The sequence below is a fragment of the Epinephelus lanceolatus genome, chromosome 16 (assembly GCF_041903045.1).
Source record: "Epinephelus lanceolatus isolate andai-2023 chromosome 16, ASM4190304v1, whole genome shotgun sequence".
Taxonomy (NCBI): Eukaryota; Metazoa; Chordata; class Actinopteri; order Perciformes; family Serranidae; genus Epinephelus; species Epinephelus lanceolatus.
Window position 1 is genome coordinate 16271793 of NC_135749.1, and position 16898 is coordinate 16288690.

Consider the following 16898-nt stretch of genomic DNA (forward strand, 5'->3'; position numbering starts at 1 on the left):
ATGAAAACAAACTTATGTTAAACTCTGCATGTAATGGATAACATTTTGTCCAGTAAAAGCTGTGCTGTGTGAGCTCTAAATCATATTACTAAAATGGGCAAGACATGTGCAGCAGCTTAAAGACCACAGCACGATGAGGAACAATCCTGACGCATTTAGATGTAGGAATACCCGGCACTCCACAAGTCAAACACAAACTCGCTTTTAATACCACCAGGGTATTTATAAATTTAAAGGTTGGTATAAGTGAGAATGCATCTACCTAGTCAGTGTGTCTATGTGTGCGTGTGTGAGAGAGGGTATGCGTGTTGTTTTACAAGGACACCAGACCATATGCACACTCTGTGCTCTGTGCATACGAACATTCTGCCCCACTTTCCCCTTTTTTCTCTTGCCAACCTGTTGAGCTCTGTGGGCGTCAGATAAGTGTATGGATGCATAACTTGGCCTGCATGCGTGTGTGTGTGTGTCTGTGTCGGTGTGTGCCTGCATGAGATGCCATACCTTTTGTGTGAAACAGTGTGTATGAAATATGTATCTTTGTGCTTGTTCATGGGTCTGTCTGCAGCAAATCATGTGCACCTGTATGACTGTGTGCGTGTATATACATATATACATATAATGTATGTGATGTGTCTGTGCATGTGCGTGAGAGACACAGAGGTTCAAGGACAGACAAATTCCACTCTGTACTAATGAGCTAGCTGTGCTGCTCTGTCTGCTTTGTCTCTCTGGTCCTGCTGCTTGCAAACCACTAAAAGGATTGAATTAAAATTTTAAACAGAGCTGTGCTGTGCTGCCTGCATTTCAGGACATTTATATATAAAACACACTTCACATAACTCAAAGCACTATGAGCCATATAGTTTTCGTGCTGTCTGTCAAGTCGGAAACACCCGTGCTGTCCTCACAGCGGTTCAGAAAACATAACATAGCACATAACACAACAGACATCACTGTTCGGACATACAGCTCATCATTCTATAGTGTGTAGTTGCATAGCATCCATAGTTCATGGCTATTTTAATTGACAACTCTGTGAGTTGATTTAAACGCCCTAACATAGCAGATTTACTATCAGGGACCATACTGTCAAGCACCTAATTTGTAGTATAGTCCTTGAGATGTTCTGTTTAATGACACACAAGATAAGTGCATGTTTTGAGCAGCTGCAGTGTTAAAAAAAATCTTAAATCATTCTCTGTCAAAATAAGCCACACTCCGGTAAATGTGCTATCTTTTTAGTAACAGATTTAATGTGCACTGTACAGAGACTGGAGCTGTATTAGGTGCCTGATTTGAAGGACAGCATCATAAAGAAATGGCCTGTTGTATAACAATGTAATGGCACCAGTTAGAAATTCTGAAAAGACCTTAAAAGCTGCCATTTAATGACATCCATTTTCATACTACATGGAGAAACTGCTCAGTCATTTTGAATATGCACATCATGATACCAATTTACATGTAAATGCGACACTGCAGCTACAAAACAAAGATAAATCCTTTGACAAATGTCACACTATAAACATATCATAATGCAGCAGAAAGCATGTTATGACTATTCATGAACGCAGTTTCTAAGCCATGTCTTTCTGCGCACTAAAACAAGTACAAGCCCCAATCTCTGCCAGCAGAATTAGAATATGGGACTTCCTTGTGCCAAACACTTCACTACGTCTTCATCAATTATAGCAATTTCTACTTTGTGAGCCCAAGGGTTTCTGAGGCCCTTTGTAAAGGAAAACCCCTTTTGTTACATGAGAGTGTGATAGAAAGAAAAGGAGGGAGAGCGAGATGCTTTGACATGGAGGGAGAGAAACATGTTATGCATGCACATGTCTGCTTCTGCATCTGTGCATGTATGGCTATGTCCGTTTATCCATCTGAACAATTGTTTGTCTGTTTGAGTCTGAGTCTGAGTGGCACAGCTGTTCAAAGAGGACACCAACTGGCAGTGGGATTTGTGATTTGAGAGGAGAGAAGCCGCTTGCTTACTGTTCGCTGTCTCTGAAAAGAAAAATAAGTCTTGGAAATCACGTCAAATTTACCAACTGGCCACAATTTAGGGGAAAGGGCTGGTTAGAATAGAGAGAACACACAATATATGGCTCAATCCCAATACTCCCCTTGCCCCCAGCACTTAGCCATTACCCCTTCGTTTTGTGCATTCATGTCTGGGGGTAGGGTGTCCCGATTGTTGTTGGGATAGAGGGGTAGGGTGAAGTGTAAGGGCTACATGGCCGTCTAAATTGAGGTTTTTCAGAGGCACACTTCAAACCGAGTCTGAGAAATCATCAGCAAGATAGCTGCACAAGCAACAAATGAAACCAACCACCGTATTTTGATAAAGATTTAAAATAACAATAACCATTGTATCATCTTCTGTTTTTCTCACAATGCTGTATATTCCCTGTTTTCAGTCATGCTTTTTATCGTTTACCATCATATTATTTTAGTTTTATGTCGTTTCAGTGTATTATGGTCTGTTTCTTCACTATAATGCCGATGTTTTAGTAGCTAGCTAGCTAGCTAACATTACCTACATTGTTGTGCATGACAGTCTGCATTTTGACAGTGTGGGCTCTAGTTTCGCAGACCGGGTGAGGTGGGGGCGCAGCGCACCTGCGCTTCGCCACCTGGGTGTGGCCAGGCGGATTTTGCAAGTTTGGCACACCGTGCGCGCTGGCGCAGCTACTTGTCTTTCCCACCTCCGTCCCTTCTACCTGCGCAAGTCGGAAAGAGGGAGGAGAGAAGGCGTGGAGTGGGTTTTACACAGCCCATTCACATCACACCAATCAAATGAGCCCCTCTCCTCGCCCTTAAATGCGCCGCGCAAAGGCGTAATGAGAGTTTACTCAATTCGCCACGGCAGAAGAGAGCAGCAGCGTCAGACGGCCAAACTTCTCCCAGGAGGAAACTGATGTTTTGGTCCGGGAGGTCCAAGCTCGCAGTGTCCGAATATACGAAACTGCGAGCAGACCTCCACGGGCTGATGATGCAAAGGTAGCCTGGGAGGAGGTCACCACAGTTGTAAATCAATGTTGCGTTTCTCTCATGCGTGCGTGCACTCTCTCTTTCTCTCTCGCAGTCTCACTCTGTTTCTTTTCTTTTGACTTTTCTAAGATGACAGATGCTGAATATATACTCCCTATCTGATGCTGTGGCTGTTTGTGGTTGGCTGAGAGGGATGTGAACTCATTAGTTTGATCTGACATCAGATGTGACGGGACAGTCGACATAGAGATACATTTATGTGCTGATTGATAGATAGTTGCACTGAATAGTGTTTTTTGGGTATTTATTCCATCGTTAATGTGCCTGATATTCTGGAAACCTGCCTGTGAGGTTTTGGTGACGTGTGCGCACTGTCCGCCAGTCAGCCAAACTTCGGCTTACACCGGCTGCGCTCTGCCTGCGCTGACAGTAGACCTGGTTTCAGCTGGTGAGCTTTTAGCGCACCTCCGGCGAAGCCTTTTGGCACGCAACTGTCACTGCGCCAAGCTGGATCTGTCGACACCTCCCCCTGCTGCGCCGCCACACCCATCTCAGCGCACCTCGGTCCGTCAAACTACCAAACTGAGTGCGCCTCAGGTTGCGCTGCTCGAAACTAGCTCTGCGCGGGGTTCGCCACCCTGCATCACCCTGCGCCGTGCCGGGAAACTAGAGCCCTCTGTGTTTGATACCATATGACACACAAAATTCCAAGTCCAACAGCTAAGTTGCTGCACTTGTTGCTGCTGCTCTAATATTAGTGCAGACTGAAAGTGTGGGAGCACAGGTTGATAACGTTAGCCTACAGAGCACCGCTAGTTGTCTGGTAATGGCGCAGTGTTTATTTGATAACTTGTTTGATGAATTGATGGCATTAAACCTAGTTGTGAGCAAATTGTGGGTGTCTTGACAACCACAAAAGGACGCCTATAGCCCACAAAACAGAAATCAACTCAGCAGAGGATGACAAATTCACAGTCTGTTTTAATTAAACACCAGTTTTGACAGCTACCAATGACAAATCAGGGTCTTGAAGGGCTGTCCTCTTTCATGGGGGAAGATTTTAACTGCTACCCATTGTAACTCTGTCACAGGGGGCAAGGTGGCATTTGAAAATGAAGGGTAGGGGTTAAAAAAAGAAATGGCATTTGGCCATACATGGATAATTTTAAGAAATGTTCAATTTAGTTTTTTTCCACTTACATAGTCATGTAAACATCAAGGACTTTACTCTGTGATGAGCCAAGGTATTCCTACTTTTGTTCGTACAGAATGTGGCTTTTTCGAGTCAACGCGGGGCGTGAACAAGTAACAAAACGTGTAGCTCAGCATGTGAAGGGAAGCCGTGGCTGTTCAGTCCTTTGACGTTTCCCTCTTGCTCTTGCTACTAGCTAATTCCTGCTATCAGCTGTTTCCTGTTAGTCCACTGCCAGTGGGTCGCACGTGCGGCGTCATCAACAGCTCCTCCCACAAGTCATCAACAACCCCTCCCGTGGCGGAAGGGTACCTCATTCTTTTTAAACCAAAAAGGTTCCGCCAATATGTCTACCCTACGAGGTGGAAAATTGGGCACCTCGGATCAACTCGCCAATCCGGCTCTGTGCGTCTAAACGCTCGCAGCTTGCCTGCAAAACGGCCCAACATTCGTTGAAAATCTGGCAGTGTGAAAGGGGCTACTGACTTATGTAACTTAAACTGAATTTAATTGAGCAACATTTAGAGGACATCACCCCTGAATTGATCAACAAAATCAAACTGGGCCACTTGTCTGTTTTGGTCCCATGTCAATGTGTCATGAATCATGAAAACAAACATACTGTACATATACATATGTACAGACTCACACACAGTATTTATGTTAATTTCTGTTGTGATTATGTCTTTAGAGACTAAGTTGATGTTGCCTGTAGCTAGAGAGACATTATCATTTATCGCCGCTCATCATACTGGATTCTATTTGCAGCCGTAGACTGAAAAGAGAGGTATTGAATGACTGCACCAATAGGGAATGAAAATAGCATTGAGCTCAGTATCAACCTCAAGGAGGCTTAACGCTTCCGCATTCTGATGCCCCGATAAAGCGAAAGAGGATCGTGGGGGAGGAAAAGACAGAAAGAAAAGAGTGACAAAGAGGAAAAGGAATTTAATCAAGTGAGGAGGTGGAGAGGGTGTTCAAGCCTTTCTGCCTGGTTCTGGTATTTGTCACAGAAAACACTTTGATCAGTTTTAAGATGGATGCAATTTGATACACCAAACAGTTCAGTCTAGTGTAGTTAGAATAACTCTGGTAAATACAGCCATCAGGAGCAAAGGTAAGCGCTATTTTTACTGTGCTACATGTTACCAGTAACAATTTGGAATTCCTATAAACTATAGAAATGTGTATTTCCTAGAGTAAACAAGTGTTTTTCAAAGACTGAGTAAAGATAATGAGCAAAGTTTGGCATTGCGGCTGTCACCATCTTGGATTTTTGGAGCCAAATTTGTTACCTGTACAGTTGTCATGAAGGGGAAATTAGCCATGAAGGCCAAAACCATTTTTGTGTCAGGCTGTACACATGTTTATTGGGCATTAACATGGTGGTCTACGGGGACTGACTTGCTTTTAGAGCCGGCCTCAAGTGGCCATTTAAGGAACTGCAATTTTAGGCACTTCCGGGTTGTCTTTTTTCAGCCCCTGAGGTCGACCCTTGATATTTCTCTAGCGCTATAATAGAATAATGCTTATCCTCCTGCATTGTTTGCTGGTGTGTAAGTGTGCGCTTACATGTGTGTTCTGTACAAGGTTTGAATTATCCTATAGGCCGATCTCACATGGAAATCGAGTGATATCATGTAGCCTACTGTACAGCAGGGAGGGGTGAATGGAGATGGAAAGCACTCTGTAATGATCTCAAGAGTCTTTCTCTCTTTCCATTTCCTCTCTCTCACCCACTAACTTTGTCCTCATCTTCTTTCTCTCTCCCTCTTCCCCCCCTCTCCCTCTTCCTCTGTCTCGCTCTCTGAAGGGGAGTTGATGTTTCAGATATTAGTGAGCTGTGTCAGACAGTTAAACTGCCCTTTATCGATCCTCTAAGCTTCACTCTTTCCAAGCAGCCGTTATGGTTTTAATGGCTTGTAATGGAGCCGGGTCCTCTTTGATGTCCAATTGCTCAGCGAGTCCGCCCTTGTTTTTGATATCGTTTGAAAGGATCCTCCTAATGCCGGCCTCAGAGAAGCCCGTTTCCGACACTAATTTTTGGGTCGATGAGGTACCCAGCCCTGTGATTCTAAAATGTCACAGTATTGGAAAAAAAATCTGAGATGAAGGTGAGCCTGGTAGAAGCGGCCTTTCAGGGTTTTGTAAAAGCTCACTGGCAACATGGTGCTGTGATCTAGATTAGATGAAGCTTATCCAGACAATACTGAAAAGAGAAATTGACTCACTCAGGTCTGAACATGACTTGTGCAGACGTTAAAATACTCAATATCTTCTAACTAATTAAGGGCGCAATATGCAGCTCAGTTTACTGGATAACTGCACCTCTTAATGCCTTCCTACAGCAAATCTATTACTCTCCATCACCAAAAACACCACCTAAGACGGAACCACTGTGTTTACTATCCAGTGCTACCACCTAAGCTGATGGTTCCCAACCTTGGGGGCCTACATTGAGTCACAAGATTAACCTGAGGGGTTGTGAGATTAGCAAGAGAGCAGTGTGGGTTTTCTCCGGGTGCTCAGGATTCCTCCCATAGTCCAAAGACATAAAGGTTAGGTTGACTGTTGACTATAAAACATTGCTCGTAGGTGTGAATGAGAGTCTGAGAGTATGACCCTGTGACCCTGAATAGGATAAGACGGATGGATGGATGGATGGATCTCATTGGTTGAACTGTTTAAAAAAAGAGTCAAAAGTTGGCATTTGATTTAAGTCACAACCCAAAGAGGATGGACTCCACACCTACATACATGTATGACTCAGCTTTTACTTGTTGTTTCTCTACTTTGCACTCAAGCACGCTCTTCCTTCAGTTTTTTGGTATCTAATGTGAAATGTAACTATGATCAGAGAGGAGTTTTTTTGTTTGCGCTCACTATTTTAAATCAATTGTATTCTTAACATCCTGAAGCTAATATGTGCATGGAAACTGAGGTCTGACCTTGTCAGTCATTCAGCGCAGCCGTCTCCTAGTCCTTAAATTAAATTTGTTTGTTTTACTTCCTGCGTTGCTTTTTTTTCTCCCTCAGTGTCTCCAAAGAGTTTCTTTTTTCCTGCTCCTGTACACCTTTTCTTTCTCTTACTTCTTTGTGACTCTTCGTCAGTGCAAAAATAGCTGTCTAGCAGCCTGAATTGCAAATGAGCCTGATTACAGTACAGGGATGGATTTTGGCAGCCAAAAATAAAGCCAAGTTAACTTGTACATGCTTCTGAGTTCCATTCATTACAGTATATTAATTTTAGGTGGAAATTAATAACAAATTCAATTTATCATAGGATCTTCTTGTTAAAAGCTTTATTTACATCTAGAAACTAAAAATTGTACACACCCAGGAAGCTCTTCAAAGTGCTATGGACTCAATGACCTAAATAAGAAATATCAAAGCCTGGAAACCCCAAAAGAGAAGAGAGAAACGGGAAAAGAACCAGGATTTGGGGGCACAAAAAAACATATCTTACAGTCTTCACAAGATGGGTGTGTATGATAAGGTCCCTGTGCGAGACATCAAAAACAAGCTCGAACTATTAATGTGTATAGTTTGTTTATTGTTGTTGGTGGCTGGCAGGACCTGCACCATCATTAGTGCCGTGAGTATGACGCACTGATTTTGTTTTTACTACTTGCCCTCCTTTAGAAAAACTACTGGGGAAATGATAGTACTCAAATGCATGGGTTAAATTCAGCATGTATTCATCTTGTATTCCTTTTGAATGTGTCTTATAGACCTTGGCGTCAAAGAGATGTGTCAGTGTTATAAAAAAAAAAGAAAGAAAGAATGAGAAACTGTTTCAGTTTGTTGTTTCTACTTCCGTGGGAAGAACAGACACAGAAAGATGTTCTGTCAAAGCTCTTGTTCTTATTGAGTGCCTATAAACTAGCATGTTTATTCAATATGTGACACCAACAGTTGCAACCCGTTAACGGCTTGCATTCAACAAATGCTGCTAATTAGCTAATTACTGTGTTTCCTGTCAAATGGTGCGCATTTGGCACTGCAAATAGGTACGACAGCGTGCGTGAGCTCAGCCTTACAGTACATGCTGCTGCATTTTACAAGTGCAGGCGGCATTCATGACCAAACAAGTCTGATTAATGCACGGCATAGCATATAATTAATACTTTTTTTTCCCCGCCTCGTCTTTGCCTTTAGGGATAAAAGAGAGAGAAACTGTGATAGAATCAATGAGAAAACACTGGCATTAAGAGGAAGTCTTCATATTTTTGCATCTGTGCAGCAGCCTCATTTGTCTTAGAATTAGCTTTGCTTTAAATGTCAACATTCGCCTTGTTTAACTCCATCAGCAGCCTGTCACAGAAATCTAGGATGTAATTTACAACCCATAAAAATAATGCTGAATGCTCCCCCCACTCACTTCCCAAATTGTACCCTTGTCTCTACGGATAACTTAACAGTCGGCCCATTAAAAAAAAAAAAACCTGTGATGTCAAGGTTCTCAAGTCAGTTTGTGGCACAGCATTAATCCAGAGTTGGACTGGTTTAGATAGTCAGGGACACCACTTCCTGGTTCCCCTGGGTCTTGCCTAGAAGCTTTGAGACAGTATGAACATCAGGCCTAATTGCCTCTCTTAAGCATCTTGTCTTTTTCCCTACGGTCCTATCCTAAGTCACACTCACAAAGAGAGAGAGAGACTTAGTAAACACACACAAGTACACATAAAACCAAATATGAATATGGTTCGGGGGGGTCTTTTAACCTTTAGAGTAGTTTATATAACCTTTGGTTGGCCGCAGAGCAGAACCACACACCCGCAGCACAAAGTGGCGAGCCTCAACTCCACTCATAACGCTGATAAATTATAATCTATTGTGATCCTCACACCATCCTTGCCCTTGCACTCTGAGATTTTAGCTTAAACTTTGGAAGTCATGAAATATTGATACGGTACACAGGAGGATTTGACGTAAGTGAGGCAGAATACTGCAGTGCTAGGCATCACATGTTTTATTGAAGCATCCAGTGTAGCACTCAGGAAGAATGAGGGAAAAAAATAGGAAAAAGAAGACCCTAAAGAGTTGGTGGAGGCTTCAAAAAAAAGGAGAGAACGCTGCACTTCAAGGAGGCAGGGATGCAACTTTGCTGTCCCCAAATTGCCTGGTTTAATGAAGCATCAACGATCGATACAGCAAGTGCCGAAGAAAAATGGGCTTCATATACAGGTAAATATTAGCTCTATGTCCAGGTCTTGACCACAATACCTTGAGAAGGCGCATCCACATTCTCCTCCCTCTATATATTGCCTTCATTATTCAGTGTCCCTAAAAGATAAATGAATCTGAGTTTTGATGGTTAAGTTTTGCAGGCTCTACATTTGGGCACAGGACACCTGGAAATACGAAATACAACATGGCAACACAAGTAAAGAGAGGAGCATTTTCAAAAAAAAAACCTTTGAAAGTCACATTTCCTCTTTTTTCCACTTAAACTCACTAGTGAATAATAAATATTTGCATATTTTCCACACTGCTTTAACAGTGGGAAAAACATATATTGACATAATATAAATAAACAGCCCTCTTCAAAGTACGTCCATTTCTACAGATGATCAATTTTGTAGGAATAACGCTCCCTTGTCTTCTTCTCTTTCACAAGAGGCAAAATGATCGGGAAGCATAATTTTTCATTACACACTCGACGTGGCTGAAAATGAACAGTGCTGCCACTGATAGGCCTAATTGGTGAGTGAGAAGGGGCCAGCAACTGGCGGGAGGGTGGGTTGGGGCTATTTCCTGGCACTCAATGAGCCATTTACAGAAAATAGACACCACTGCTGTGGAGAGGAAAGGGACCTCTCGTGAGTTAAGAAAAAAAGGCTAAAGTGAGTGCAGCGTGTTGACTGGATACAGATACCTGTGCCAGCAAGTATTTAAAAAGCTCGCCAAATGCTTTCTGGAATTATATAACACCATGGTGAGGAGAACACAAGATTAATCACAGACCAAGATGGCTGCCAAGAGGATGGCTTCAACATTCATTGTCTTGCGGAAATAAAACCACAGCAATCAGTGGCATTTGTGGCCGATGGCAGCCCACAAACACAGCTGCATCTTGCCCTGTTTCTTTGAATTTTAATTTTATGCCATTACAGTCTATGTCTGCCCCTGTCTGTCTATTCCTCCATCGTTCCCGCAGTCCGCTACTCGCCATCTGTCCATTGGCCCTGGTAGCATTCTTATCCACCATTTTAATTTGCTTGGGCAGTCATTTTAGCACATGTACAGCACTGTATTATAAAATCTGACTGTAAGTACAGAGCAGAGCTGCTGAGGGAAGGAGGCTGACAAATGAGCGTCGAGAGACATGAGTCATGAAGTGTCACAAACATATCAATCTGTAGGTACAGTGCATACATATCTCAACAATATGCTGCCAGCAAGTGAAGCTTAATTTGTAATGTACAATATGTGTTGCATGCTTTGTGCTGTCTCAGGCTGATATTGGCCTGGTAAATGTCGTCTGCCATTGATCAGACACTTGTGCCTAAATGGTGCCTGCAGCAATGACGTAACTCTCTCCTCCACAGCGCCAGCCTCTTGCACAAATATGGTCACTTCTGGCTCCAAAAAACCAAGATGGCGACTACCAAAGTGCCAAACTGGAGGCTTTAAAATTGCGATCCAGAAACCAATGGGTGATGTCATGGTAGCTATGTCCATTATTTTCACAGTCTATGATTCGGATCAGTAATCGTCTCCCTAAGGACTCGGTAGGCAGACATTTCTCCATTATCTGTTTCGGAGAGGCTGAGATTGTCACTACAATGAGCATAGTTGGCCCACCTGAACGGTCCACATTAAGTGAGCCTGGTTAGGTTCCAGTGGGAGGCTAACTTAGCTTGCTAACATCAGACTAACCTTCTTTGCTTTAATTAGCAGGTATCAAGGAAGACACAGGAACTTGGCTAGGGTCTTGGGCAATTATTCACTGACAATACACACTGCGTTGTACGTTTAACCACACAGGCCACAGCCTGACTCAGTCTTCTCTCTATGCGCACAATCTGGCACTGAAATCTACATTGCGATTTGGTCCAGTTAGTACCGCCAGTAGAGGAGCCGGTGCCATACTGGCAACGGGTATCGGTACCCAATCCTACATCTGGTCACTGGTTTGAAGATGTTGTTGTATGAGGTTTTATTTCCATTTTTTGACAATGGCCACTTTTAAGTAGGAAAGGATTCTAAAAATGATGTTTGTTGTATTTTATCATGTTGAAAATGGGAGATATCCTCTTCATTATAGACTATTTCTCCAGCCAGACGGAGTTGGTAAAGCCACACATTAAAGAATTTAAGGAAAACTTCTGTGATATTAGAACTAGGTTACAGAAATCTGGAAGTACTGCATTTTAAGGACGTCCTTTGAAGTGGTTTTCTGAAATCTGACTAACTATAGGTGATGAACATTCATTATGGATAAAATTTCAGATTTTGGTGATGCTTGCTGCAAGTTTGTTTCTCTTGTAGCGATTTTCGCATAGAGGTGAAAAGAATAAAGAAACCTGACAGGTGAATTAACCGAATGACGCCTTCAGTTGTCTCAATCAATCACGTGACATTCACCTCGCAGGTCGTTGCACTCCATGAGTCTACCAGTCTGGAACAGAGTTATAGAGAGCTTTCCATTTCTTCCTCCGTCTTTGTCTTACTGCCTCGTTCTCCTCCTTCCTCCATGTTCTCTATCTATTACTAGTATTTGTATTACTGTATCATCTCCTAACCCTGAACCCTATTAGGGAGGCTTCAGGATAGATTCATTTTAAGAGATTACTCCACCTGCTGGGAATTTAAAAAAACAAAAACAAAAACAAAAACACTGGCTACTGGTTTCAGTACAAAAACTATTTCACTGATACTACCTTTCTAAAACCTGTTCTGCTTTAAGTATGAGTATGTGCATTCAAGTGTGCGCATAGAGCGTAATGAGCGGGTATGCAGTGGGAATTTATTTTTGTTGAGCCTTTCAATGCTGACTTTATTAAGCATCAGCACTGATTGAAAGCTATTTTTATGGGTGTATGATTAAGCTTTTTCCAGGAGTGGTTGTTCTCTCAGCTATCTCTACTGTAGATAGTATCAGCGAGCTCCCTGTTTTGATGTGTAAATGATGAGCTTGTTAAGCCTGGCCCATAATATCACCATGAAAAATTCTCTATTTCCCTCCATGCCAACTCAAGTCTTGCAGACGGGGTGCCAGAGCTGGGTAATAAATATGCAGGGTAACAGAATTCAGAGTTTTAAAAACAGATTCCCAGAGATGTGGCGCACTAAACGTTGTGGAGTGCAGAATTCAAAACTTCATCTCACTCTCTCCTCCTCTTGAGTTCCTCTGCTCATGTCCTTCCTTCCTGTCCATCTTCTCATTCCCTCCTTCACACAAGAGCATTTTTCTAGTAAGAGCAATGTCTATCTACCTCCTGGCCACAGATGTTGTCAAAGCAGAGAGCTGTCTGTATTTCATAGAAATACACACACAAAATGCACATACAAAACACACATGCAAACAAACACAAGGTAAACAAACACACAAGTTCAATAGAATCTAATGAAAGTCAATAGGCTCAGAGATGGAACAGAGAGGCTCACGCCAACTATCTAGCTGGCAGGTGCAAGGACAAGCTTGATAAGCACATGATAGCTAAACACACAGGTGTCACCTTACTGCACATTTCTGCTCCACAGAACAACCAATAGCTATCTGGTGTGTTGTTTACATCCACTGACGTGTCTTTCTGCAGATTTCCAGTGTATATTATAGTTGCTTGGTGAGTCATACTCTGATGAGGATGTAGCTCAGGTCTGCGAGGACATCTTGCATTTCAGAAAATAGAAACCAAAGCGCCAGAAATATAACAACAAGCATGCACATATTAACACGTACTTGTTTATAGACAAATTTACACACAAATAATTATGTCTAATATGATACTACATTACTTGAACTCCTCGACAGACGCTCGTTTCAGCATGAAGTAAGTCTCCACAGCTAACTGATATAAATAAATATCTTTGTGTTGTTTTCTTCCTTGTACCTACATGCTTGCCTGCCCAAAAAAGCAATTTATGTGCTTGTAGCAACAGCAACAAAACTTAACCTTGCTATTGAATACAAGTGTGTATTTCAAAGGCATCTCCTTTAGAAACAGGTACATTCTGGGAGTTTTCTTTGCCATTTGGCCTTCATTTTTTCCATCAATCACTTGCAGTCTAGTATTCAGGCAGTGTCACAATGTGTATTTGGGATCGGACTGGCATACATTTGTTGGTGTTCTGTGTATTAATAGTGAAAAGAGCTGGGTTGGTAAAGTGCTCTGGGGAACACATTGTACCAGGCTGAGTGTTCTGCAGAGCAGAAGATTGCTACTGCACTTCTTGCAGGTAATCCCTGACAAACAAGCCAATAAATAGAGAGAAGAGCGCGCACACACACACAGGCACACAAGAACCACACAGACAAACACAGAAGAGCACTTATAGTTCAACTATGGCTTGAACCCCTCTTCCTAGACTGAGATCATTACCACCGAGAGGAAGTGAACACAGAAACAAAAAATTACTCGTCCTTTCATGCCGCCATCCTGCCAATCTTTTCACTCTTGAGTGACCCTGACAAGACGAGCGAGCAGAAAGGAACATGAAAAGCAGCCGATTTACAGTAATTGCAGGCGGAAGAAATATGCCACGTAATGTGACATTCAGTTCAAAATGCAGCCTCTTGAATTATGCTATCTCTTCCAAGCACAAGCTTCATTCCCTTTCTTATCTGTGCCTGATAACCTTTGTAGGGTTTGCAGCAAATGAAATGTAGTATCTGGAAGGAGGCATTTCCCCTCTTTGGCACTGCAGTACAGTACAGAGTCAAAGAAACTGTAAGTATTAATTCAAGGGGTCAAAAGTTTACCAGATGCAAGAATGAGTGGTGTTTAATGCCTACAGTGAGCAGTCATAAAGCTCGACTAATTTAATGGCAGCAAATGCCATTTAGCAAGCATGAGTATAATTGAATGGTAAAATCTATTATAAGAATGTCTAGCAGGTAATTAACATCGACTGGACTGAGTGGAAAAACTTTTATTAGCTCATATCAATGACGAAACACTACAAAAACATCAGCTAGATCACGTGTGCCACGTGAGACTGCATTTCACTACAAGGAGAAGCCCTTATAGTTTGATAATATGTCTTACTTTATACACAAGTCCACATGCTTTTTGGAAGTCATGCTCAAATTTTTAACAACAGATTTCAAGGGCTCTACTACAACAATGGGTTTAAGCCATTTTGACTCCGTCTCTGATTGTAAAATGAGGGAGGATTCTACGGATTAGAGCAACGCCAATTAGACATTCACCCTGGCAAGGTTAATGAGGGATTAAGCCATGAGTTGGGACCCCTTTGAAATCCCAGGACCTATCTGCACACTGCAATTCTAAGGGACAAGATTTTTTGGAAACTCAATTAAGTAGCAAATTCAGGTTTTCTGATAGTAACACAGAAACATGAAGAAACCATAGTGTAAGTAAGTACACAGGAATCAGCATGTCTGTTTAATCCTATCCTACCCACTGACAGATTTGGCACAGCAGCATCCAGGGTTCACAAACACTGCACATACTGCACAGGCTATATATGACATGCACGCATACACACACAATGTCATATGCTGTATAACCCCTACCTGCACCAGATTCCAGCCCTCCAAGGATTCTGCGATGATGGAGGTCACAGAGGGGCAGACACCACCGAAGATCATCAGGTGTTTGGGTCCGTAACATATGGCATCAAAGAAGGCCCTCAGCCCCTTGGCGTTGTCACACTACAGACACAGAGGAGGGTGGTGAAGGTGAAGGTGAGAGCATGAATAAAGGGGGAGATAGAGAGACAAGGAAAAGAGATAAAGGACATTTTAATTAGTTTTTGTGGTAAAAACCAGGAGAAACATGACAAATTTAAGATGAGGGCTCAGCAACAACAACAACAAGAAGAATCTGAATGTCAAATATACTTCACAAACCCTTATAAAAATCTAAACCTACAGACTCCTCTAAAACAAATATAAGTTACAGATGAATTACAGATTCTTCCCGTTCATTTTTGTCAGGAGAATAAGAGGGATAGTTTGGGATAATCGTCAAAGGAGCAGGGCAGTACCTAACCCTAACCTGTTAGTCAATGAATCAATAATTACCAGCTGTACAAGAAAAACCGTTGTGCTCACCAGGTACGCAGACATACTGTGATGGATGCACCACAAAAACAGGGTACTGACTAGTGTTATTGTGTTGTAATGTATATTGTTTATAAAAAAATGATGTGACATTTTAATAATATTTCACTTGTTATACTCTCTAAGCGCTGCGGTACATATTAACATACAATAATCACAACCTTGTGTGTGTGTGTGTGTGTGTGTTTTGAAACCATCATGTAAAACAAATGTATCTCACAGGCTGCGAGAGCAGGCCCCCGCTCTGATCCAGTGCTGCAGAATACAGCCATTTCACGTCACTATAGCAACCGGAGGGAGAGATTGTGCGAGAGGAGGAGAGAGGGAGAGCAATGAGAGAAGAGAGTGTAGGTTTCTATTGATTGCTACACGAGCTGGCTAACTGGTTTTGCTGTGATTCCCTGATTTCCACAGTTTGTAATGATATTCCTATCAGCAGTAAACACTTCCCCCCTCAGTCCTCCATTATTGCCACTCAATTCAGGATGTGTTCCTCTGTGCCGCAGACAGATAGATGGACTGACTGACTGAATGGCAGGTGGTGTGTGTGCGTGTGTGTGTGTGTGTGTGTGTTTGTGCGTGTTTTTGCGCCTTCTGACACAGTCCATTTCATCTGGAGAGTTATTTGACCTTGTTAGCCATCAGCCAGCGACTGAATGAGATTTCCTACTGAACAACAGCACAGCCGGTCCTCCACAGCCCAGATTGAAAAACTGAAAATCGAATGTGGAGGAATGACAGTTCTAACTACACATGCAGGACTGTATGTTGTGACCTTCTGGGTAAATTTACTAGGAGCATGATGAGTATCATGGCTCCAGGCTTGACGCATCTTTACATTTTACATTCTCCTGTTTTTCAGTCAGTTTTTTGATGATCATCTCAAAGCCATAAGTTGAGGTCAAGGACTCAGACAACCTTGCAAGTGAGGGGAGTTAAGAAGGAGGTAGTGGGCGTAAAGAGGCACTTTGGGGTGGTAGATGGATCACAAAACACAGGACTTTCCCCTAGGAGATGGGTATTCGGAACCATGTGAAACCAAGTGAACCTAGAGTCATTGTACCTCTACTTCACCAAAATAACAAACCTAACCTATAGGGTGAATCTGTGCAACCTGCGGCCTCTGTGTGTGGCTCCCTTGACAGCTATCGCCGTGGACCCGCTGGCTCCTGCCAGGATTGGGCTGGTAAATGCTAGATCACTAGCGAACAAAACGTTTATCCTGAAGGATTTCCTGACTTCCCGAGGATTGGATTTTCTCTGTGTGACTGAGACGTGGCTGACTGTTGGTGAGTCCAGTGCTTTCACAGAACTTTTACCCGATGATTGCTGCTATTTTAACTCCCCATGGAGGTCTGGTCGAGGAGGAGGAATAGAGACTATTTATAAGAGTCACTATAAATGTAAGCAGCTAGGTAAGATGACGTGTGCCGCCTGAGTGCCGTAAATCGTTTC

General features: G+C 42.6%; 1 protein-coding gene across 1 annotated transcript in view; it reads right to left on the reverse strand.

Moving 5' to 3' along the window:
* Window positions 1-16898, reverse strand: part of gabbr2 (gamma-aminobutyric acid (GABA) B receptor, 2) — a 224248-nt gene that overhangs the window by 153824 nt on the left and 53526 nt on the right. Inside the window, exon 2 of the mRNA XM_033637561.2 lies at window positions 14895-15032. Within this exon, the coding sequence (XP_033493452.1) occupies window positions 14895-15032 (138 nt within the window). The remainder of the gene's footprint in view (window positions 1-14894; window positions 15033-16898) is intronic.